The sequence below is a fragment of the Hermetia illucens genome, chromosome 2 (genome assembly GCF_905115235.1).
Source record: "Hermetia illucens chromosome 2, iHerIll2.2.curated.20191125, whole genome shotgun sequence".
NCBI classification, from domain to species: Eukaryota; Metazoa; Arthropoda; class Insecta; order Diptera; family Stratiomyidae; genus Hermetia; species Hermetia illucens.
The window spans coordinates 10,272,430-10,297,365 of record NC_051850.1 but is presented as its reverse complement, the minus strand read 5'-3'; the positions used below and the strand labels follow the sequence as shown (position 1 = coordinate 10,297,365).

At 45.8% G+C, this 24,936-nt stretch overlaps 1 protein-coding gene across 1 annotated transcript in view; it reads right to left on the bottom strand.

Annotated features, from left to right (window-relative positions):
- Positions 1 to 1,034: 1,034 nt before the first annotated feature.
- The window catches only part of LOC119647595, a 39,802-nt gene continuing 15,900 nt past the window's right edge, over positions 1,035 to 24,936 (bottom strand). The window contains exons 3-5 of the mRNA XM_038048616.1: positions 2,796 to 2,889; positions 1,340 to 2,613; positions 1,035 to 1,278 (exon numbers count right to left, since the gene is read on the bottom strand). Of these exons, the coding sequence (XP_037904544.1) occupies positions 1,216 to 1,278; positions 1,340 to 2,613; positions 2,796 to 2,889 (1,431 nt within the window). The 3' untranslated portion in view covers positions 1,035 to 1,215. The remainder of the gene's footprint in view (positions 1,279 to 1,339; positions 2,614 to 2,795; positions 2,890 to 24,936) is intronic.

Below are 24,936 nucleotides of genomic sequence, written 5' to 3'. Positions count from 1 at the left end.
TACAGTACATTGTAGGAGGCCCACGTTTGTATGTGAACCGCTTTCCGCGTAAACGAGGTACTTCCATCAAACATTTCGTTTGACACTGCTAATTGAATAATCCGCAGTCCGTTATCATTTGTATTTTGATGTAAGGTATGGGAGCCAACGTATCGCCAGAATACGGGCTCCGTCCCTAGTTATCTGTTAAAATCCCCAAATATGATTTTGATATCATATTTGGAGGAGAGTTCGACGGTTCGTTCTACTGCCTCGTAGAAGGTATCCTTCTCCGACTCTGCAGTCTCCTCTGTAGGGGGGCTTATGTTTCGAAATTTGCCTCGCAAGTGTAGAGTGCATAGCCGTTCGCTTATTTTTTCAAAGCCGATAACAGCAGGTTTCATTTTTTGGCTGATTAAGAAACCTACTTCGAGCAGAAAATTTACTGGATAGCCACTATAATATATGGTGTAGCGGCTCTTCTCTAGGAAACCGGTCCCTGTCCAACGGATTTCCTGCAACGCTGTTACATCAACCTTATATTGGGACAGGGTAACAGCTAGCTTCTTGGCAGCTCCGTCTCTGTTCAGGGAGCGCATGCTGCATGAGAAAATGCGCAAATCATTATTCCGTTGTCGTTGCCACATTCACCATTTTGTAGTCAATCTAGTCCAAGGCTCCTTTTGTAGCTTTCTGACAGGTTGTTTTCCGTGTATGGTTATCAGCCCTACCCAACCCCCAACCTGGAGCACCAATTTATCCCAATTTTTAGGCCCGGGAGATGCCTTCGTCCTCCTCCATTTGCAGCTTTTTGTTAAGAAAGAGCTCCCAGCAGTCACCACGTGGAGGTGGAGATAGGGTTTGGTATGTTTTATGCTCCATCGTGGGTACCAATCCAAGTTTTGCTCTGGAGCCTATGCTACTCTTTGACCACATGCTTTGATGTCCACAAGAGGTGGAACTCCACCTTCACTTGATCTACCCACTGCCATTTCGGGCTTCAATACATCCACGGGTATCTGGCCCGTATTAACAAGGGTTTGAAAGTTGCGATTATTTTTTTATGCGAATATATTTTAGGTATAAAGATGTATATTTTCATATTGCACAAAATTTGCAAGGCAGTAATATGTCAACGAAAAATCGATATCACATTGGTGCTGGGTTTATCAGAAGCAAACGCAAACACAAACTCAATCACATTGCACAGGAATAGGTTTCGTTCTCTAGCATATCTTAATCGTCAACAGATTCGATGTGTATCTTCAGCAACCTTTCGTTTTGTTTGTATTCGGAACTCTGAAAAGGAAGTCAGACGTTCAGATATTTTCCATTGAAGATAAACAAAGTTCATACTTACATCTAATGAATTGAGCAGTTCATCATCAACGCTGCCCTCATCCAAATAAAGATTCAATTCTGCACCATTTTTTGCATTCAGGATCTTACAAATAGTTGGCAATAAGTTTGTGTCAAGAGGGAAAATTGGTCCGATTTGAAGCCTGTTCAGACATTTCAGAGTAATTATTTGCAACAAAGCCTCGCTGGTCAGCCACTGATAGTTGGAGAAAACAATAATCCTTAAGTCTTCTAACTTCGGGCAGTGCTGGATAACTTCCTTGAGACTCTCTTCGTTGTTCATGAAATTCAAGTTGGGTATCGTCATTTGACGCAGGTTCCGGAACTTCGATATTCTACTCAGAATACCCGCGGTCGCTTCCTTCTCGTAGCAGAAGTTACTGCCTATTTGAAGGGTTTCGAGGTCATTCCCGTGGTACTTAGCGAGTTCATCGAGTATTTTCAAAAGTTTTGGCAATTGCTTGCTGCATTCGCAAATTTCAAACTTGCGCAGACTTCCTAGTCGTCCGACTATTTCATAATTTGTACTTTCGTAATTATTACTGATGACTAGATCCTCTAATTCTGTTTGGGTTTCACACAGCGTTTTGAAGGCTTCATCGTTTAACAGGCGGCATCCTGCTATGTTGAGGGTTTTGAGCTTAACAACTTTACAGAACTCAACGAAGTGTTCTGGCTCCAGTGACTCGCAGCATTCTAAACTGAGATCAGTTACGTTGACCAAATTCACTAGGTGCTTCCCGGCTATATCACTATCTAAAAGCTCTAAGGACGTGAGGTTCGATGTATTGCAAAGCAGCTCATCAATGCTATCGTCCAATTGGGCAGAGATCTTCTGTGAAATAGATACTTTGCGAATCCGCTTAGCGGATGACTCAAATATACGCTTGTACGTTTCAAAGTCCGGATTCCAAGGATAGCATATTCCAATTTCTTCGATATTATGGCAATACTTGAACAGTAAGTGGAAATATTCGCTGCAGATATTCTCATCTGGCGGGTCCGACCATGGATTCACGATCTTTATGTGTTCACCAAAATTTCTAAGGATTTCCTCTAGTTCAGTCATGGAGAAATTCGCTACCAGTTCCTCCATTTGGAGCTCATACAGATGGGTAAAATGTTCGATGGCGACATTAAACACGTCACTCACTAGTGCAAGCCGAAATCGTTCTATTGGAGTGAGGAAGGAACATATATATATGAGACAATCGCTATTGAGGTCCATAACTGATTTCTCCATTGCCGAATCTGACTGATTTGGTGAATCCATATCTAAAGATATAAAAAGAAAAAAGGTGACAGTCAATAATTTCGAACTACATAGAGTCAAAAAAAAAACAATTAAAAATAGAAATATCAAGCCAATGTTGTTTCTGGTGGCCTTCTGGTCGTTCCCTATCGAGTTCGATGTTCAGACTAATCTTGGCAAGTGAATTCTCGTTAGCACGAATTACGTGACGTCTCTCGCACAATTTCCCTATGATCGGTGCAACCCCACATCAATGGCGAATGTGTCACATTGATATCATTTTTCTTCTCGCTTTCGAGCTTTGAATATTTAAATTTGAAATGTAAAATTTGAGTCGTCAAGCTTCGGTCACGGAAGAGAAATTTATCGTTGCGGCTGCCCCTGCAACATGGCGGAGGAATTTATTTTTGACAGGAGAAAAAAACGGGATCGTAGCAAGAGATCGTGGTTTTGTGGCTTGCTCGGAACGTGTGGTTTTTACGTAAAAGGGTGAGGAAAACGAATATTGCTTTTGGGATCACGATTGGTTTCCGTCGAGGAAGTACAGAAGAAGAATTGATATGTTGAGCTAATCATTTCTCCCCATTACCCGTTGCTGGTAGCAGAGGAGTCGGGTGACTGGAAAATGTTTGACAATTAGGTCTCGGAACCCCAGTACCGGCGGCTTTTGAGACTGAGCAAGCGGGCTCCCGTCCATGGATATCCCTCGACCGCAATGCCTCGGTGGTCGACAACTTGGCCACCGTGGCATCTAATACTACAAGTATTTTACATTTGGAGAAGGAGATGTTCAAACGAAATACAGCTCTGCCAAGAACACCAATTGCAAAAGCAAAGAATAATGGGATAAAAGATATCTGGCAAAAAAAAAGGCGATTGCGACACCCATCGGATCTGATCAAAAGGTACTCCAGCAGTAGCAAATAGATCCATTGAGGAGAAGCTTATCAATTTTGCGCTCTCTTCCAATACCCAAAAAGGTGAAGGAGTCAGCAAACGGAGTAAAATCTGGCCAAGACTCACCGAGAAAAGAGCCCTGACACAGAAGAACTACCTTTCATGCAGCTTGAGACTAAAATATTTTAACTGTCCAAATTCATCACAACGTGCACCAAGCAATTAAGAACATGCTGAGAGCCAACAGGGTGCTTTACAATAGGTCGCAAGAAGAATAAAGAAAACATAGAGAAAACCCGAACATCCCAGCCTCAACAGTGTCATAGGCGACCCAAGTGACACCAAAGCACAAGCTCATGGACCTTCGCTCAAGTAAGAGACTACGAGACAAAGAGATGGAAGCTTTGGGGAATCAACACGCACCAAAAAGGAAAAAAGATGTCTTGACCAGTCCAACAAACGAAACTAACTAACTGACGGAACTAGTTCAGAAGGGCCCAAAGTCCCCAAAGTAGCGAAACCGATGGAAAATAAGAACGGTGGTTGGATATGCCGACTAAAGGAACAGATTTCTTTAAATGGTGCTTCAAATATCTAATGTTTGGACACTTCGCGAAGGCATGCACTAGCGGCATCGATCGGTCGATCGATGTCGAAGATGTGGGGAGAAAGAAAAAATTGCCAAGGAGTGCAATAGAGACCCCAAATGCATTTTGCGCGAAGGAAAGGAGGGACGGGATAACCGGCATATTGTTGGAAGTGGTAAACGCCCGGAATTTAGGATTGCGTTAACTGCAGTGAAAAAATGAGGTTAATACAAATAAACCTCAATCATTGCAGCGTCGCACAAGATTTGCTTGCACAGACCTATTACGAATCCGCAATGGAGATTGCTATCATTAGTGAACCGTACAGAAATCTTGACGGTGGTGTTTGGGTCACAGATTCGACTTGTGGAGCGGTGATATGGGCGTGGGGTCGTGAAGCCATACAATATAGCATAAGTCAAGCGGCTAGAGACTTTGTGTGGGCAAAAATAATCGGTATATTTGTATACAGCTGCTACGCCCCACCGAGCCTCACACTGCTCGAGTTTCAAGACCTATGGGACGATCTTGTTCACGGCGCAAGGGAGGATGTTCAAGTTAATGCGTGGGCCATCCAGTGAAGCAGCAAAGAGACTAACGCAAAGGGGCGGTGCTTTTTAGAAGCATTCGTCCAGTTGGATATAGTTCTGGGCAACGACGGTGATGTAAACACTTATGGGAAAGGAGATCTGGTTCAGTTGTAGATCTGACTTTTGTCAGCCCTGCGCTGGCATGTGACATGTCCTGCCAATTCAGCGAGGACTTCACATACAGCGACCACCAGACAATCACCTTTGAACTAAGGACGGAGTCGTAAAACAAGAGACCCACACCCGGGAAGCTGAAATCCAAAAGAACACCAGGATGGTCTGCAAAAACGATAGATGAGCAAACATGCATGGAGGTGCGGTTAAACCTGCTAGCAAAGCAGGCACCTCTACGGATAGAGCTCTCCATGTCACACAAAGTATCTCTAAAGCAAGTGACGCGTCGATGCCTAGGAGATGCTCATTTCCCACTGGAAGACTCAATTATTGGTGTAATAGTGACCTTGCCAGCCTTCGATCGATTTGTCATAGAGCCAGACGAGCGACTCAGAGGGCAATAGGTAGGATCGATCAAAGGCAAAAAGAGCATGCCTATGGAAAAGCCCGCAAGAAACTCAAGCTCGCCATCCAGCGGAGTAAGGTGAAATGTTTTAAGGAGTTCTGTTTGGAAGCGGACATAAATCCGTGGAGAAGCGCTTATAAAATCGTGACAGGACGCCCTATGGTCTTCTTGAAAATAATCCAGGGGTTATTTCCCCAGCTAGAAGGGGGTACTGACGCCTTCTAGCGCCTCCTGAATGTGACGCTAATTCCACCAGTCGTCAAGGGCGAGCTGCAGGAAATCGAATCGAATAGGCGACAGCGAAGCCCCGGGTCTGGACGGCATACCGAATAAGGCCATCAAACTTGCCGTCAAATGTAGACCGGATATGTTCGCGGAGCTGTTCAAAGCATACATGCCCGAGGGTATCTTTCCTGCACCATGGAAGCGGCAGAAGCTGGTGCTGCTGCCTAAAGCTGGTAAACTTCCAGGGGAACCATCCTCCTATAGACGCACATGTCCTCTAGACACTATAGTGAAAATGTTGGAGTGGGTAATTTATAATAGATTACTCCTAATCTTCGAGAGTCATTGATGCTACCGAAATGGTTACTGGCTTGACTGAAAATGCAATTCACGGAAGGGGTTGTAACAGCAAATATTGTCCGGTGATGACCCTGAATGTGAGGAATGCATTCAACTCGGCCAATTGGAACCTTATACGAAAGTTTCTGGCGACCATTGGTGTTCCCACCTACCTCGCCATTATTATCGATATCTACCATATTATTATATGCCACTCTGACAGCTATTAATTTCTCCGGAATACCTTTTTAGCCTAGAGCACTCCAGATACACTCCCTATTCACGATTTCGAAAGCTTTCTCGAAATCGATGAAGAGCAGGTGAAACGAAGATCTAAACTCCGCATACTTGGGTTGATGTGGTCAATGCAACATCATCTGGAACGGACCCAGGCTGCTGTCTGTCAATCAAGTCTCCTAGATGTTCTTCGGTGCGTTCCGGGATTATTTTAGCTATTATCTTTGCAACAGCAAGGAACCCAAAACGGGTGCCGTTCTTTGGAACAAATGATAATCCCCTTGCTCCACTCTTTGGGAAGCGTCTCAGATTCCTAGGATTACCATCCGAATGTCAGTAGCAGATCTGCAGTAACTGATGGCCGAAATGACTTCTCTTCTGCTTGGAGGAGCAGCATTCGGATCCGGTTGTTACGGTGACTAACCATTTTAACCACGAGAGTTGGGAACTTTTCGGATGTAATACGGTTAAGAGTCATGGTGAAGTGTTTTTTCCACCTCTTCAATTGCTCGTCATCGTGGATGAGAGAAAGATTTGCGACAGCATGCAAGCTTTTTCGTGATTCGGTATACATTTCTGAAATCATGTAATAATAAGATAACTCTCCTACTCTCAAGCGGCAGCTGGATCATATAAACGGTCGGTGTTGAACTTAGGGGGTCGCAGCCCTCTAACCCAGCTAAAAGGGGTTGACGCAACAAACAAACGCACGTAAGCGATCATCAGATGGTGACCCTTTTCAAAGCGGATGTCAGCGCCTCTCTTGTTACCCACATCCAGGAGGCAACTCTTAAATCTACTGCTAATCTAATTGATAGGTCGTACGGTGTCGGTCAGTTGAAATCCAACTGACTTTATGGCAGGCTCTGTGCTCGACCATTCTGTCACCAATGACGAGGAGGTGGAAACTGCAAAAATTTATATTTTCCGAGTTATCACAATCTCGGCAGATGCCGGATTTTACCTAATACTAGCACTAAGTGCCAAGCATTTAGGCTCGGACGATCCTACCTACTTAAAAACTAAAAGGGGCACTGGTGGTGGTGGCCGGTGGTAGGTCAGTGGGAGAATCCGTCGAGTACTCCCCGCAACATCGAGCACGTATGCAGAATGGTGTACTTCTGCATGGTTTGAACCAGACTGTGCGAAAGTCCCCGGACATCAAGGGAAGCCGTCAGGGATTTAGGTACAATACCTGTAGCTGACAATATTATGGGAACTACAACCACCCGCTCGAGACGCCAAATTTCTTTGATTTCCCGAGCCAATGGCTCATAGTTCACCTTCTTCTCCACGTATTTCCGTTCAATGTTGCTGTTATGGGGGATAGCAACATCAATAATATACGCGGAGCGACCCGTCTTGTCAACTAACAGTACGTCAGGCTTGTTGTGTGCGGTATGGCGATCAGTCAGAACTTGCCGGTCCCAATACATGCTGCAAGCAGAACTATCAAGTACTGCTTGCGGCTCATATCGGTAAACCGGACATGTTCCCGTGATCAGCCACTGCTTGTATACAAGGTTTTGATGAATAACCTTACATACAGCATTATGCCTGGTGATGTATTGCACCGGTGCCATAACAGTACAGCCAGAACTGAGAGGGTCCAGCGTCTCTAACGCTGAACCACACATTCTGCACTGGTCGTTCTCCACCCGTTCTTTCATGATGAGCTTTTTATAAGCTCGGGTGGCGACCACGCCATCCTGAATGGCACACATGAACCCCTCCGTCTCAGTAAAGAGCTCCCCAGCACACAGCCATCTGTTCGACAGATGCAAATCGACAAATGGCTGCCAAAGACAATTCACGTGTTTACCGTGCATTGCCTTCGACTTCCATTCATCGATCCGCTCTTGGTCCGACTTCACCCCACTCAGAGGATTGAAAGATCGATCCTTCAAGTTAAGCGGAGTCAGTCCACAGTCTGCCTTACAGACAGCCGCATGCAAGGGACTCGCCTGCTCTTTACTGTAAAAATAAGCACGCAGCGATGATGTTGTGCCGCCACGTCAGCCACGCCCCTACCTCCGATGTCACGAGGCAGGTTCATCCGCTCCACGGCAGACTTTGGATGATGCATTTGAAATTTGGACATAGTTGTCCGTATCCGCCGCTGGACGTTTTCCAGGTCGGTCTTCGTCCACGACAATATTCCGAATGCATAAGCCAGTGAAGGGATAGCGAATACATTCAACGCGCTCATTTTATTCTTCCCCGAGAGATGCGATTTCAGCACCAGCTTTACACGTCGCAGGAATTCGGACAGCAGAGCTTCCTTCAGGTCACCAACTCGAGCATGGGTTCCTTGCAGAATTTCTAGGTACTTGTAGAAGTCTGTCTCGGTCATAGCTTCGATGTGGAGGTCACCAATGCTATGTCCGGCATGCGGCTCGTGATGACCTTGCAGATGGCTTGGATTCGACACTTGTCTAATCCAAACATCACGGCTGAACATGTCTATTATTCGCAACAGACTTCTAAGATGGTTGTCAGTACCAGCATACAGCTTGATGTCATCTACCTTATTATTATTATTATTATCGTTACGTGTATTTTCCCACTGTTGTCAGAGCCCACCATCCCATTTAGATCACGCATCACGATCACAATGTCACCTTTGGGGGATGCAGCGGGGACGAATTTGGGTGTATTCTTAAAACCGTACTTAAATGACTAGCATATTTGACGAAAACAACAACAAAAGGGTGGTTAACGATCATTTTTGAAAATTCGTTTTTTTATTATTAAAAATATTTTGGCTTAGAGTTTCAAGAAACTGGAAAGATGAAAGGGTTTTGGGATTAAAATTCCAAATGTTTTAAAATAGGTTACTATTTTTAGTGTAATATGCGTCGCAGGACAAAAGCAAACGAAATGATGCACATGCTGCGAAATTATGGATACTACAGGGGCATTATGAGAATGCCCAAGACGGATGAGAGCTCTAAAAGCCGCACATGCTGGAGATCCAAGGCACGATTTCGCGGATGTGATCCATCGTAGATCTTCCATCTTCATCGCGACGCGTGAGTCCTAGGTATTACGGTTGAGCGTTAGTTTTAGCTTCGTGTGTGTTTTCTGCTAGGTTCGCACGATTTTAATTTTTTTTTTTCAAGTTCTGGTGGCCCCACGCGTCGCTTAAAGGACACCTAGAATTTTGTGAAATGACACGTGAAAAATGGAATTGTCCAAGACGATCCCATCTTCTCATTCCAGAGCCTGACTAGCACAAGACATGGAAGCGTATGTTGACGAGACACTTTAATGGAACTTCAGCATTTGTGAACGAACCTTTATGGTCAATTTCGTCATCTTTTCAGGTTATTGAAATAGCTTTGCCATCTAATTCAATTTCAAAAAACTGGGATGGTCTTTCGGCCATAGACAAAATCAGTTAAGTCATTACAAAAAAGTAGAGTAAATCACGAGTAAATCATAGGATTGCAAAATGGAAAACATAGCTAATCAGAGATTGGAAATTGTACGCTTCGGGCATAAAATGTTTTATCGTTTCCTTATATGAATAACGTACATGACAGCTCCATTATGGGTTGTCTATGTGGGGCATAACACATGAGCGACTTCTGCCCCAACTCGCCCCACGAATTTCCGAGTAGCATGCACTTTGTCTCTACTGGTCCGCGTTACGTAGCGAGCGATCGATTCAGTGACCATCTCGGGGTATCGGGTTCCATTGCATGGCATGTCCCACTTTTTCAACGTATGATCTATCTACTGTCATTATTATTATTATTCTGTTAAGGGAAAGTCGCACCGCGTCCTTGAAGAACCATCGTGCCCCTTTTACTGGTTATAGTGTACCTATTGATCATAGTACCTCAAGCAAATCTATAACCGTCTGGAACTTCAGTATGTTCCCTACTTCCAGATCTTTCAACTTTGCATATGGTATTAAGTGTTCTCCCAGATGCCTCGACTTACTTTGCACAAGTGCCGGACACTGTCCCAGGACTTGTAAAGAGTTTTCGTCACACTCCTCACAAAACCTGCAGGCAGTGTCCGTAGATATCCCTAGCTTACCTAGGTGATAGTTCAGCCGACAATGACCAGAGAGAATTCCCACTATGATTCGGAGGTTCTTTTTGGTGAGGTTTAAGCAATCCTTTGTACGCATGGGTTCGTATCCCCCAATAAGCACCCTGGACTGCTCCATCCCTGGTAGGCCCGCCCAGTATAGTTCCCTCAACTATTCCTCTTCATTTCTTAGACTCATAGCCATGAAACCGTTTCCGATTCGACAGAAGGGTTCTGGCCAGTGTAAAGGCGTCCCTGCTCCCTTCTTGGCTAGTTCGTCGGCTGCATCGTTGCCTTCCAACCCAGCATGGCTTGGCACCCAAAGTATCCAGACCTTGTTGGACGAGCCGAGTATATTCAGTCTCTCAAGGCATTCCCATACCAGTTTAGAGTTCACCTGGTTGGACCTAAGTGCCTTGATCGCTACTTGGCTATCGGTGAGAATAGCTATGTTCTGCCCCCTGTAGTTCCTTTGCAGATTAAAGGAGGCACATTTGTCTATGGCATATATTTCCGCCTGGAATATGCTAGTGTACCTGCCCATTGGCTCAAAGTACATTTTCCTTGGACCAATGACACTAGCACCCGCTCCGTCTGCTGTGAGGGCTCCGTCAGTGTACCAAGTAATCAGTTGCTGGTTTAAGCCGTATGTCATCCACTGTCACTTCCGTTTTTTCATCTGGCTTCAACGCCGACGAAGTTCTTCGTTTCAAGAAAGCTAAAAAAAGAAAAGGTAAGTATCAGTCGCCGCTCAATTAGCGCTGTGGTGTGCCGTTTTGATACAGTCTAGCCGGCTCAAATCTTCAGAGCCAGTCCATAGCATTTACGAAGCAAAGCAGCTCTCCCATCCTGCAGCTACAGATTCGTCTGAGGTCCTCAAAGAATGGTTTACCTAGTGTAAGTAACGCGGTTCTAGATAGGGCTGGGCAATCACAAAGCAGCTCCTCATCCCCTGGAGTTGAATGATGGGGTTGAAATTTCGACATATACCGGAATTCCTGCTGCTGTTGACCGTGGCGTGTCGTACCATCTTATTGCAGTTTTTTGTGGGTAATATTAATACGAAAAGGCTATCCTGAAACGCCGCGACGACCACAAAAAATCATTTGATAGAACCGGTAGAATGACACTTAGTAGGGACCTCCGAAATAGTCTTGGGCGGAATACTGAACGTCTGTAACCCATTCGAACGCTGCGTTGAGCAAGTTAAACAGGAAAGACATTCTAAAACTGTTCGTGTCTGTTAGAAATTGTCGTGGTTTTGAAAAATCGATCAGACCAGACAAGTCAACGTGGGCACATTCAGTTGACGGCAAACCTACATACACTCATTATTTTAATCTAAGATAATATAATCAAATCTATCTAAAACTCTCACGTGTACACTCTCAACAATTTCCTTCTAAATTCTTGGCAGAATCACATATTAAGTAACTTTGAACGTTTTAATGTTTTATGAATTCGTACTCACATTTTCGATTGCGCTAATGTAATACTTTAATCGATGATTCGTCTATTTTAATATTTAATCGAAAGCTCAGCGGCTACGTGGTTTATAAAAGTAAATTCAGGGTTTGCGGTATCAAGTGAAAAAATTTAAACCCCTCAACTTGCAAACGGAGGCAAAGACAACTAAAAATTTATATCTAATAAGACGGAGCAGAAAATCCCCACTTCAGTCTGTTCTACGTCGCGTTGCTGCACTAGCGATAAACTATTTCCTGGTGTCTCGAAATAACTTACAACCCCCAAATGGTTCTCGCAGTAGATCGTAAACACCTCTTGACAGCGAACTGGCTGTAACGTAACCTAAAGCGATTTCATTCATAAATGGAAGCCATTAAGGCTGCTTTCCATTTCACAGGCTACCACTTTCAGACGCAAGGGTAACGGCATCAGACACTCTCTCACCTCTGACCTGGGAACAGCGTAATCGAAATTGATTACGAGATGTCATTTGCTCTTTATATACATTAAGAAACACGACATGGGTGTGAATTATATTCAAGTGAATGAAGTGCTCTAACATGCTTCAATGCCAAGATTCAATTGGATTATGGCGGCAACGATAATTATTATAAAAAAAATTGCCTTGTTCTGGCCTTAAGCTTCTATGTGAAACTAGGTTGAACTATAGATACAATCCTTCCTTTCCCAACTTCATCCTCTTCCGGACTGCCCGACCTCAGCCCAATCCTCTAAGCCGGGACATTTGTGGCGGAACGGCCGTCCTTATCTCCGACAAATTCTTAGTCACCCAAATCCACCCACCTCCTAACACCTTCAAATCCATCGAAACCACATTAATCTCCTTCGAATCCCAATCAACTTCGGTCTTCGTCGCCTGTGTAAACTGCCACAACCAATCCCTCGACACCCACGACTTTCTCCGGATCAAGTCCCTCCGCGCGTCCCTACACGGCTTTCTCGGTAAACAATTGTCCCTGATTATAAGCGGAGATCTCAACGCCAAGCACCCGTCCTGGTTCGATACACGGTCGAACCACAACGGGGATCAGCTCCACCTGTTCCTCACAACCTCGAATTCCACCATCAACCTAGCCCATTTCAGTCCGGCACTCCCGACCTTCAACAGACCACACTACCATTCTCACCTAGACCACTTCCTGATTAGCAGCAACCTGACTGTCATTCCCAACCCTAACACCTTCCCTTTCCTCGAAACGGTCCCCGGCATCAGCGATCACGACGCCGTAATACTCAACATAAAACTCCCGGACAAAGTCGTTCGGTCCACCCGACCGACTTTCAGCGTGCAAACCAAACTTCAACCTCTCCTACTCCCATCCAATCGTACAGTTCCTAATGAGTCCATCGACCTGACATTTCGTCAATACACCGAAGCAGTTCGGCAAGTATGCGACGAATTGATCCCTTCCCGTCCCTTAAATTACCGCAACCTAATCACCCTTCCCGACGATATCTTATCCGACATCCAATACAAAAAGACCCTCAGGCGGAGATTATTTAGGAATAGATACTCTCCGCAATCCTCTCACCTCCTCACCGAAATCCGCGAACTGGACAAGTCCATCCGCGATCGAATCCTCACCCTATATTCCCAATATCTCCACAACCGCCTATCCAACACTGAACTGAACCCTGGTACATACAGGGGACTTAGGAAGACCTGCCCGCGTTTGGGCAAATCAGTCCAACAAAACGCGATCCTTCCCCAAAACATCCCACCCACAGGAAAAGTGAAAGTGCTCGCTGACCACTTCCTTCAAGCTCACCACTGCACCCTCCACTTCCGTGAACCAAGTTTCGATAACGAGGTAAACGGAAAGATCTCCCAACTCCTAACCCTTCCTACCTCATTCCCCAACCCACACAAAATCCCTTCACCCATGCCCTCGCCGGCCCAAGTCAGCGGGAGAATATCCTCCCCATTCACTTTGTCAGTCCAGACTCCGTCAGAGTGGCCATCGCCGCCTTCAAAAGCAAGAAATCGGTTGGGCTTGACAAAATCCCCTCCATCGTCTTCCAGAAATGCGCCCCAAGCATTGCATTATGTCCTCCATCATAAACCACGGCCGTATCAACGCCCACTTCCCAACAGATTGGAAGAGTGCTCGAATTGTTCCTATCCCCAAAAAAAAACCAAAATCCACTAAATCCCGATAGCTACAGGCCTATCTCAATTCTCTCATCCTCCGCCAAAATTTTACGAGCGGACCATTAGACTTATCATCGACGAGCACTGTGACTCCAACCATTCAATCCCACAATTCCAATTCGCCAACCGCCCCAAACACTCAGTCGAGTGTGCACTACTCGTGCTCAAATCGGACGTCCTCCTCCGCCTCAACCGGAACGCACCGACCATAGCCTGTCTCCTCGACATAAAGAAAGCTTTCGACTCCGTATGGCAATACGGACTCACATACAAGCTTTCCGAAGTCCTTCAGTTCCATCCGCACCTCTGCAAGCTAATTCTTAGCTTTCTTGATGGGCGGAAATCCCAAGTCCAACTCCGTGAACACCTCTCCTTCCCATATTCTAGCCCGGCTGACATCTCTCAGGGGACAGTCCTCTCCGCTACCCTCTTTTCCCTGTTCACCGCAGACCTTCCCAAATCAACTTCACACCCAAATCCAATCCGAATCCTCCAATACGCGGATGATCTCATCCTCTACACCTTCACCAGAAACATCCCTGCCGGTGAAGCCCGCCTGAATTCCTATTTGGACTCTACCGGTATTTCACCCGCTGGAAACTGTCCCTAAACCCACAAAAATGCGAAACCATCGTATTCCGTGGTACCGCTAAGATGACACCGAAAATGAGGAACGACATATCAACCCTATCCCTGAGGATTCACAACGACACCATCTCAACCGTCAAAGAAGTCATCTACCTTGGAGTGACAATCAATTCCCGCCTATCCCACGTCCCACATATCACGAAGGTACTGAACCGTGCAACAGGTGCCTTCAAATCCCTCTACTCAATCCTAAAATACAGCAACCCAACACCTCAGAAAGTCAAGCTGTTTTGCTACAAACAGCTTATCCGTCCCCTCTTCGTTTTCGGCTTCATCTTCTGGTCCGACGCTTCCCTCCACCAAATCGAACGAGAGCGCACAATCCTCCGCCACTGGACCAATATCTACAAGAACGAAGACCGCTCCAAATACATCTCCAACCAGATCCTCTACGACTCCTCTCAAACGCCCCGCATTGACGCCGTCCTAGCCCGCTATGCCCTCAAATTCCTAAACAAATCAACTAGCGAAGAAGGGAGCAGGGACGCCTTTACACGGGCCAGAACCCTTTTGTGGAATCAGAAACAGTTTCATGGCTATGGATCTAAGAAATGAAGAGGAACAGTTGAGGGAACTATACTGGGCGGGCCTACCAGGGATGGAGCAGTGCAGGGTACTTATTGGGGGATACGAACCCCTACTCAAAAAGAATTGCTTAGACCACATCAAAAAGAACCTCCGAATCATAGTGGGAATTCTCACTGGTCATTGTCGGCTGAACTGCGGAGCCAACCGAAAGCCACTTCTCCTCGGACTCCAGCATCTCAGTAACCAAGCTTCCCGGGGTCCCGCTCCCGCCCAGCACCTGGTTTAAGCTCCTTCTCTCCATCGCAAATCGTGGGCAGTGAAACATCACATGCTCTGGATCCTCCGGTATGCCATCGCATCTGAGACAGTTCGGAAAATCATCCAACCCAAAGCGGTGCAGATACTGCCTGTAGCAACCACCGTGTCCCTTGAGGAACTGGGTAATGTAGTAGTTGGTCTCACCATTTTTTCGCTCAAGCCACACCTTAATGTTGGGAATGAGCCTGTGCGACCACCGACCTTTCGTAGACTCGTCCCATCTGCGTTGCCAGAGATCAAGCGACTCTGATCTTGCCGCATTTCTACGCTGTGCATGCCCCTCCATACGTCTTGCATTGTACAGGACACTCATTTCTTTGGCCAGAATGTCAACCGGGATCATGTCTGCCACCACCAATACTGCCTCATCTGATGTGGTTCTAAAAGCACTGCAAACCCTCAAAACCATCCACCGGTAAACCGAGTTCACCTGCTTCCGTCTCTGAGAAATTACAAGCGCCTCTGCCCACACAGGCGACGAGTCGAGCAGGATGGAGCGCACCACTGCGGCTAGCACCAACCTTCGGCAATGTTTCGGTCCACCAATATTTGGCAACATTTTTGCAAGTGCCGTGATGGCACTGGCTGCCTTTTAGCATGCATACTCTAGGTGTTCCCTAAAACTCAATTTGGTGTCAATTATTACCCCCAGGTATTTAATAGCCGGCTTTGATACGACCGTATGTCCACCGACCTCCACTTTCACAGTGTTATTTTTTCTGTGGTTCGTTATTAAAACCGCTTCCGTTTTCGCGTCCGCCAAGGTCAGCCTGGCCTTTTCTAACCAGGACTTTACCGCTCTCACTGTTTCCGTTGCGTAAACCTCCACATCTTCTGGTGTTTTGCTGCAACAACTACAGCTAGGTCATCAGCAAAGCCGACAATCGTAGTCCCCTCTGGGACGGGAAGAGCAAGCACCCCATTATGCATGATATTCCACAACAGGGGACCAAGTACCGATCCCTCTGGTACCCCGGCTGTGACAATGTACTCTTTGGGGCCCTCATCCGTTCTGTACCAGAGAGTCCTCTCTGAGAGGTAGTTTACCACGAAATTCGCTAAGTATCCGGGGACACCTATGTCAGCCAACGCCCCTTTAATTCTATTCCAGTTGGCTGAGTTGAATGCGTTTTTCACATCCAACGCCACCACGGCACAGCAGCCGCTAGAAATCAGTGCACCTTTTGCCAGGTTTACCACCATGTTAATTGCGTCTACCGTAGAGTGGGCGCGTCGGAAACCAAACTGGCGTTCCGACAAACCATTGCTGGCTTCGACGATGGGCAGGAGTCTGTTGTAGATGACTCTCTCCATCATTTTCCCCATTGTATTCTACAGGCAGATACGACGCTGGGTTTCCAGGTGGCTTGCCAGGCTTCGGAAGCAACACCAACTTTTGCTTTTTTCACTGGGTAGGGAATATTCCTTCTTTTAGGCACGCCTCGAAGGTGTTGGCGAAAAGGTCGGGCCTAGTCTTCACTGCCAGTTTCAAAGGTCGGTTGGGGATGCCATCCAACCTGGGGCCTTGTTGTCACCGAACCTACCACATATTTCCCGCAGCTCCTCCACAGTTACAGGCGGTATTATGCCGTCATTTAGCTGGACAAAAATTTGCCTTCCCCTATGTTCGTGGTGAGGTAACAGAGCAGTAACAATCTATTTCAGGAGGCGCGGATAGGTCACCTGGGGTGATTTCCGCAGCCTTTTCATCACCACTCTGTAAGCCTCGCCCCAAGGGTTTACGTCGGCATGGTCGCACAGCTGTTTGAAGCAGTTCTTTTTACTCCTCCGAATGGCTTCTTTTAGACGGCCACGCAATTGTTTGTGTGTCTCCTCTCGACCGTCGCCACCGGGTTTTCGCCTGAGCCACTGGCAAAGTCTCCTTGCCCGAAAACATGCGGCTCGCAAACTTGCGATTTCGTTGTTCCACCAGTAGTTGGGTTGCCTACTGGGGAGCAATCGCCTTCTGGGCATAGTTACATCGCATGCTTCCGTCACCCATTGAGTGATCTGGGTGGTTTTCTCTCCAGCCGTACCATTCAGGGATATGTCGGATTTGAGCACCGCGGAAAACGTGTCTCCCTCAAAAGCTTTCACTGTCCAGCCAAGCATACCACCCGGCATTCTGCGAAAACTCTTTTTCGAGCTCGATCCGCCCTTGATCTCTATGCAGATTGCCTGATGGTCGCTGTGAGTACAGTCCTCACTGACATGCCAACCGATTCTACGGGCTAAAGTGGCACTCACGTATGTCAGGTCTACTATAGACCCCAGGCCCCTTCCCCGGAAAGTGTACGAAGACCCAACATTCGCCAGTACCACGCCTAGCTCCGCGAATGCTTCGAGGAGAACACGTCCCCTGACATTAGCTACCCGGCTGCCCCATTCAAGAGCCCACGCATTGAAATCGCCTCCTATTCTTCTTTTTCTTCAGCCTTTGTCCCGTTCACAAGCGGGGTCGGCTCGTCGTGATCGGTTTCGCCATTTGGCTCTAGCGAATGCCTGGTCTGGGTGCAATATCGAGGCTTTCAAATCCCCGTCCAGCGTATCAAGCCACCGTTGCTTAGGTCTGCCTTTTGGTCGTTTACCATCGACCTCGATGTTCAGACCAATCTTGGCAAGTGAATTCTCGTTTGCACGAATTGCGTGACCATACCATCGAAGACGCCTCTCTCGAAACTTTTCTACGATCGGTGCAACCCCATAACGATCGCGGATATCCTCATTTCGGATGTGATCTAAACGTGTGACGCCACTAGTCCAACGTAGCATCTTCGTCTCCATTACCGCGAGACGCCGTTCATTGTCTTTTATGGTCGGCCAACACTCAGAACCATAGAGAGCGACTGGACGGACGACATTGAGGTAAATTTTAGATTTGAGACGTTCGTTGATACGTCGATCACAAAGGACACCAGTTGTGGAACGCCACTTCATCCAGGTTGCGTTAATGCGTGAAGCAATTTCATAACGCAGCTCTCCATTGGCTGATAGCGTTGACCCGAGATATTTAACCTTCATACGTTCTTCTGGTCATTTCTGACCAAAATTGATTTTTCGTTGACTCTGTATTAGCTGTTTGTTATTCAATGAACTTTAAATATGGTAACTGATAATTTATTTTCTTCCTAAACATGTTAGACACCAGAGTATTTTTAAAAAATGCTCCGTTCTTGCACAGTAAAAAATGTTACGTTTAAGTTCCTTGGGTCAAAAACGACCAATCGAATGAATTTTGCGAATTCTGGGGATAAATTCCAATAGGAAAATTGTTTTCTTGTATTGCATAGCATCTTATATGTGTTGCAATGTATTTCATCATCTTATTGCACATAGCGTGCAATGTATTGCATCATCTTCGAAGGGCTATAAAAGCGCGAGGTCATTGAACAAGTGTATCATTTGGTAAATCGTTGCCGTATAGTTTAGTTGCATAAAAGCATGGACTTTATCGAAGTAGCGGAGAGTTTTAGTGACGAGGACGAGGAAGTATCCGAAATTGAAGATTATGAATCGGGCGATGAAGAAATTGAAGTTTCGGACGACGACCTTGAAGAAATTATTCTGGAAGACCTACCCGAATATTTATCTAGAGACAAAACTATACAATGGTACGAACATCCTTTCCGACATTCACGAAGAAGTACAAACCCATCACTACAACCCGGAATAACACGCTACGCCGCTTCAAGGATCTCTGATATTCAGTCATCATTCGATCTATTTCTACCACCGCAGTTGGAAACGATAATTTTGCGAAATACGAATCGGGAAGGACGTAGAGTCTTAGGAGCCACTTTTGAAGATATCGATACGCCAACTTTGCGAGCTTACATCGGACTTTTGATTCTTGCAGGAGTGTACCGATCTAACAATGAAGCAACTGAAAGTTTGTGGGATGCTGAAATAGGACGTCCAATTTTTCGAGCCGTCATGTCGAACAAAACGTTCAAGAAGATCTCACGATTCATTCGTTTTGATGATCGGTCCACGAGGAGTAGCCGCCGGGAAACAGACAAGTTTGCACCCATCCGCGAGCTGTGGGACTCGTGGGTAGATATTTTACCAAAACTCTACAATCCGCAAAAGAATATTACCATTGACGAGCAGCTGGTTCCCTTTAGGGGCAGATGTCCTTTCAGGCAATATATGCCAATGAAACCTGCTAAATATGGAATGAAGAATTGGGTAGCTTGCGACAGCGGTACAAGCTACGTCTGGAATATACAACCTTACACCGGAAGAATAAACAATACACCAGAAAAAAATCAAGGAATGCGAGTCGTTCAAGACCTGACTGCTGGATTGAAAGGTTACAACATTACGGTAGATAATTTTTTTACATCCTATGAACTTGCACAAAAGTTCTTGAAACGAGGGATTACATCAGTTGGAACAATTCGAAAAAATAAACCTTCGATTCCGAGAGTTCTTTTGGAATCAAAGAAGTGGCCTGCACAAAGTTCGAAATTCGCATTTACCAAAGATACGACGTTGGTTACGTATGTACCAAAGAAAAATCGAAGCGTTATTTTACAGAGCACACTACATACTACTAATTCTATAAATAATAAGGAGAATAAAAAACCGCTTATCATCGAAGATTATAATGCGTCGAAAGGTGCGGTAGATACTTTGGATAAACTTGTCGCTTGCTACTCAACGAAAAGAAAAACTAAAAGATGGCCAGTAGCAGTTTTTTGCAACATTATTGATATATCGTGTTATAATGCATTTATATTGTTTACTCAGGTAGAACCGGATTGGAACAAAAGTAAACTCTACAGGCGGCGACTTTTTTTGGAGCAGCTCGGTCGCGCACTGGTGAATCCATATATGCAGATGAGGAAGTCTCTTCCTAGAGCCTTAGCGTCTGCAGACATTGTATTGAAAAGCAGAAATTTAACTGATGACACCAATAACACTACAACAACAAAAGAGGAATCTGCCAAAAGAGGACGATGCAAATTTTGCCCTAAAGACATAAAAACCTCATTTACTTGTAACAATTGTAAAAGGTATGTGTGCAAGCGACACTTTATTGTAAAGTGCAAAGACTGTTAAAACAATATAATGTTTTGAATACTAATAAAAATTATTATCGTTTCTTGAATTTTTTTCATGATTTCTTTACATTTTCTTCATGTGGTCAAAAATGACCATAGGACCTTCAACGCTAGTTGAAAAGAGGGTCGTATGAAGGTTAATCGCTCAGTTCTGGGCAGATCACTACCGCTGACAGTGATTGTGCCTGTTTCATGGGGATCGGTCGTCAAAAATTCAGTTTTGTTTAAATTCAATCTGAGACCGTGTTGCATGAGGCGATCATTCCATTTTTGAACAAGTTGCTCGAGATCATTTTTGCTATCAGATGCTAGGAAAACATCATCTGCATAAAGCAGTCTATAGGGCGCTGGACGTTGGATATCCCGTGTGATGGTGTCCATAACAAGGACAAAGAGGAGTGGTGAGAGGGCACTTCCTTGATGAACTCCGACAGAGACACGAAGCGGTTTTGATACACCCGCCATACTTCGAACTTTACTTTTCGGATCGTGGTAGAGCAATTGAACTCAGCGCACGAGTTCTTCTGGCACGAAGTGTTGTCGTAAAGCATACCAGATGAGTTCGTGTGGTACACGGTCAAACGCTTTCTCTACATCCAGAAAGGCAATGTGAAGAGGGCGATGCTTCTCACGGTGTTTCTCCATGAGTAACCGTGCAGCGTGTATCGCGTCAGTAGTTCCGCAGTTCTTGACAAATCCGGCTTGATTCACGGTTATTTCAACGATTTCGCGAATACGGTTGTCAAGAATGCGTTCAAAAATCTTCATGGTATGGGAAAGTAACCGGATCGGACGGTAATTTGAACATTCTGCTGGGCTACCTTTCTTTTTCCATATTGGAACAGTGGTACTTTCTTGCCAGTCAGATGGTGTTCTTCCTTCCTGAATAACCCGGTTAAAGAATTCGCTGAGCCACAGTGTTGGGTCCCAGCTCTTCGCTTTCCAGAGCTCAGATGCGATGTCGTCAGGTCCTGTTGCTTTCCACGATTTCATTTGTTTTATTGCCTCCTCGACTTCAGTTGCGCTGACTGGTAGAACTGCTCCAAATGTCGGCAATGATTGTGGAAGTGGAGGATGAGCAAATTCTTCAGTTGAAATCTGCTCGAAGTATTCTCGCCATCTATCCGTTGCGGCTCGACGGTTGGTAAGCAAAGTACCGTTCTTGTCATTAACACAAAAGAAGTGTTCGATATCCTGTGTGCGTTCATCACAGCTTTTAGCAAGTCAATACAGATTTCTCTCGCCATCCCGAGTGTCCAGTTTATCGGAAAGATTTTTGAAATGGTTTGCTCGGGTGACAGCGACCGCTTTCTTTGCTTCCCGGTTGGCATTCTTATAAATTTGCCAATTAGCAGGCGTTTTATCGTCGAGAAATTTGTGGTAGAGGCGTTTCTTTTCACGGACCTTTATTTCAACATCATCATTCCAAAGCCAAGTATCTCGGTTGATGTACCGCTTACCCGGCTTGGTGACCCCGAGGGTTGCAGAGGCCGCTTTGTGGATCGTGTCTTTCATTTGGTTCCATGATTCTTCCACATTCGTAATGGTTGGCAATCGTATGAGTGAGACCGTTTCTTCTTTCTCCTCACCAAATCGCCACCATTTAATGCGCGGCGGGCCAGTGCGTTCCTCACGCCGTTTTATCGGTGGCTTAATTCGCAGGACAGCAATCAACGGCCGATGTTGAGGTGCGATGGTCTCATAGGGAACGACTTTGCAATCAGTGACAGTGGTAAAATGTTGACGTCTTATGAGAATATAGCCTATTTGCGTTTTATTGTTCCCACTATAAAATGTGGGAAGATGAGACAATCGTTTGATGAACCATGTATTCATAAGTACAAGGTCATGGATGTCCGCAAAATCGATTATACGCTCGCCACCTTCGTTGCGCGCTCCGAACCCCTTTCCCCCATGGCACCTGTTACCGTCTGCCTTTTCACCCACATGACCATTAAGGTCGCCGGCAATGATTATGTAATCGTCAGCAGGCACGTGACAAGTCTTTTCATCGAGAAGTTGCCAGAAGGCATCTTTCTCGGCATCAGGTCGACCTGTCTGTGGTGCATACGCGGTGAAGAAGTGAATAGTGCGATCAGCTGATATAATGGTGAGCTTCATCAGCCGATCATCAAATCGTTCGACTTCTTTAATGGCATCACGGAAACCCTCTGAGATGGCAATGCCAACACCATATTGAGTGTGTGGGTTAAGAAAATAGAGAAGTTTGTAGCCATTTTTACCGCGTTCGCGTTCAATGTCGCAGCTTTTGGAACCAGACCATCGGGTTTCTTGCAGAGCGCAGATGTCAATGCACCTTTTCCGAAGGGCTCTTGCGAGTTCCTCGGCCTTTCCAGTTAGGGTACCAACATGTAGCGTGCAGACACGTATTTGTTTTGTTCGTTGTGTGCGGACTAACTTGCTTACGTCCTGACGCCGTCCATGCGTCAAGAACCCTTGCCCATTTCTCGACAGGACCGGGGCCCGTCCTGCCGCGTCGACTGAGGTGGACGCCCTAGCATTTCTCCGAGGCCTGTGACTTAATCCGATCATCATGTTTGTAACGACATTGTATGCATTTTCTTGGTCGACCTGTCGCGGGGCCTGTCACCAAGAGAGATCAGGTAGGATTTAGCATATTAGAATAACTCCAACTATACTCTATTTATCTCTTTCCCTGATCTCAGCATTTTATTTTTGTTTTACTGAGGATAGTACAGAGTGCGTTGCCTCAAACCCTCCTCCTTTACCTGGGCTTGGGACCAGCATACTATGTTAATAGCATGGCGGAGTTTGAAATCGCCTCCTATTATGATCGGCCAACGTCCTCTTGCATCCAAAACAAGAGCGGCAAGCATCCGCTCATACTCGTCGAGGGTGGCGTTGGGTGGAGCATAGCAGCTGTAGATGTGGATGCCCTTCACCTTCGCTCTGATGTGCCGATGATCCACACCCTCCTTTTCTTTGCACAGTAGACAATTTGGGTCAGCTCCGCAGTCCTTGTTGATAAGGCCTTCCACTACGCATCTCCTGCATTCCTTTGACGTGTCATTTGGACTAGTGCATGCCTTCGCAATGTGACCAAAGCCAAGGCATCTAAAGCACCGTTTTAACGCCACCTGCTCCCTAAGGCGACACATAACCCAGCCTATTCTCACTCTCCCTGCTGCTAACAGTTTGAGTGCGTTCTCCAGGTTGAGGCATCTGGGAGAACACTTAATACCAGATGCAAAGCTGAAAGATCTGGAAGTAGGGAACATACTAAGGTTGCTGAGGGATATAGGCCTGCTTGAGATACTATGATCAATAGGTATAATATAACCAGTAAAAGGGGCACAATAGTTCTTCAAGGACGCGGTGCGACTTTCCCTTAATAGAATAATAATAACTCCTTCAATAGGGACTTCTGATATAGATTAGAAATGGTTTTTTTCTTTGATTATTTGAGGCGGTAGTCGACAGTCGACTTAGAGGGCAAAGCTATGCCAAAAACCTAGAAAGTTGGTCAAATTGACTAGCAATGACGAACAGAACAGTAATCAATGATAACCAGGCTTTATCAGCAATACACGTTTCGGGCACAAAAATATCAAAGGATACAGCAGAGATGGGAATATTATAGCAAGGTTTTACTAATTGCTGCTGAAAACATTATCGCTTACCAAGAAAGAAAAGGGTGGATGGATGAAGATCGCCAGCAGACCAATAATTGGAAACTTGAAGCACGTCTAAAACCGCCGGAACGAGGAACAGCATCATTCCTGGAAGTGCACTAGTAGTTGAGAAGTCAAAATAGGGACACGCAACAGGAAGAAGAGTTTCAAAAAAAATCAAAATCAATCACGCTTTAGGGTCTTCAATACGAAAGGGGTGAGGCCACTCGGTCTCAGGCACTGAATTTTCCTTGATATACTACCTCAACTCCGTCCCAGCATTAAAATTCTTGCACTTCCTGAATCGGGGTCACCTCCCCTTTCGAACGAGGTATAGCTCACACAGATCCGCCGATTTGGCATTTTTGCCCATTTTTCCTAGCCGGGGGTCGTGGAAATTTTCAATTTTCTTCGATTTCTTGGGGCTTCTCAGGCAATGGATTTTCCTCGATATCTTGCCTCCCCGACGTCGTAGCTTTAAAATTCTTGCACTTCCTGAATCGGGGCTGCCTCTGCTTTCGAACGAGGTATCACCCACAGTGATCCGCCGATTTGGCATTTTTGCCCATTTTTCCTAGCCGGGGGTCGTGGAGATTTTCAATTTTCTTCGATTTTTTGGGGCCTCTCAGGCAATGGATTTTCCTCGATATCTTGCCTCCCCGACGTCGTAGCGTTAAAATGTTTGCACTTCCTGAATCAAGGCCACCTCTCCTTTCGAACGAAGTATCGTTCATAGCAATCCGCCGCTTTCTCATTTTGGCCATTTTTCCTAGCCGGGGGTCCTAGAAATTTCCAATTTTCCTCGATTTCCTTTTGCCTCCCAGACGTTTTATCCACCGCTCCACCGCTCCTATGTGCCTCCTATACTGCTCTGCTTCACATGTTCTTAGGGCTACCCACCCATCAGTCATTCTGGGATAGTGGATCGCATAGCCACCAATGGAGTTATTACGCTTTCTTAAAGTGTGATTTATATATTGTCACTTTCGTCTTCTAATCAGTAACTCCACCGGGAGCTGGCCCGAAGGTCAACGTACATAGTTCTTCTTACAAGAGT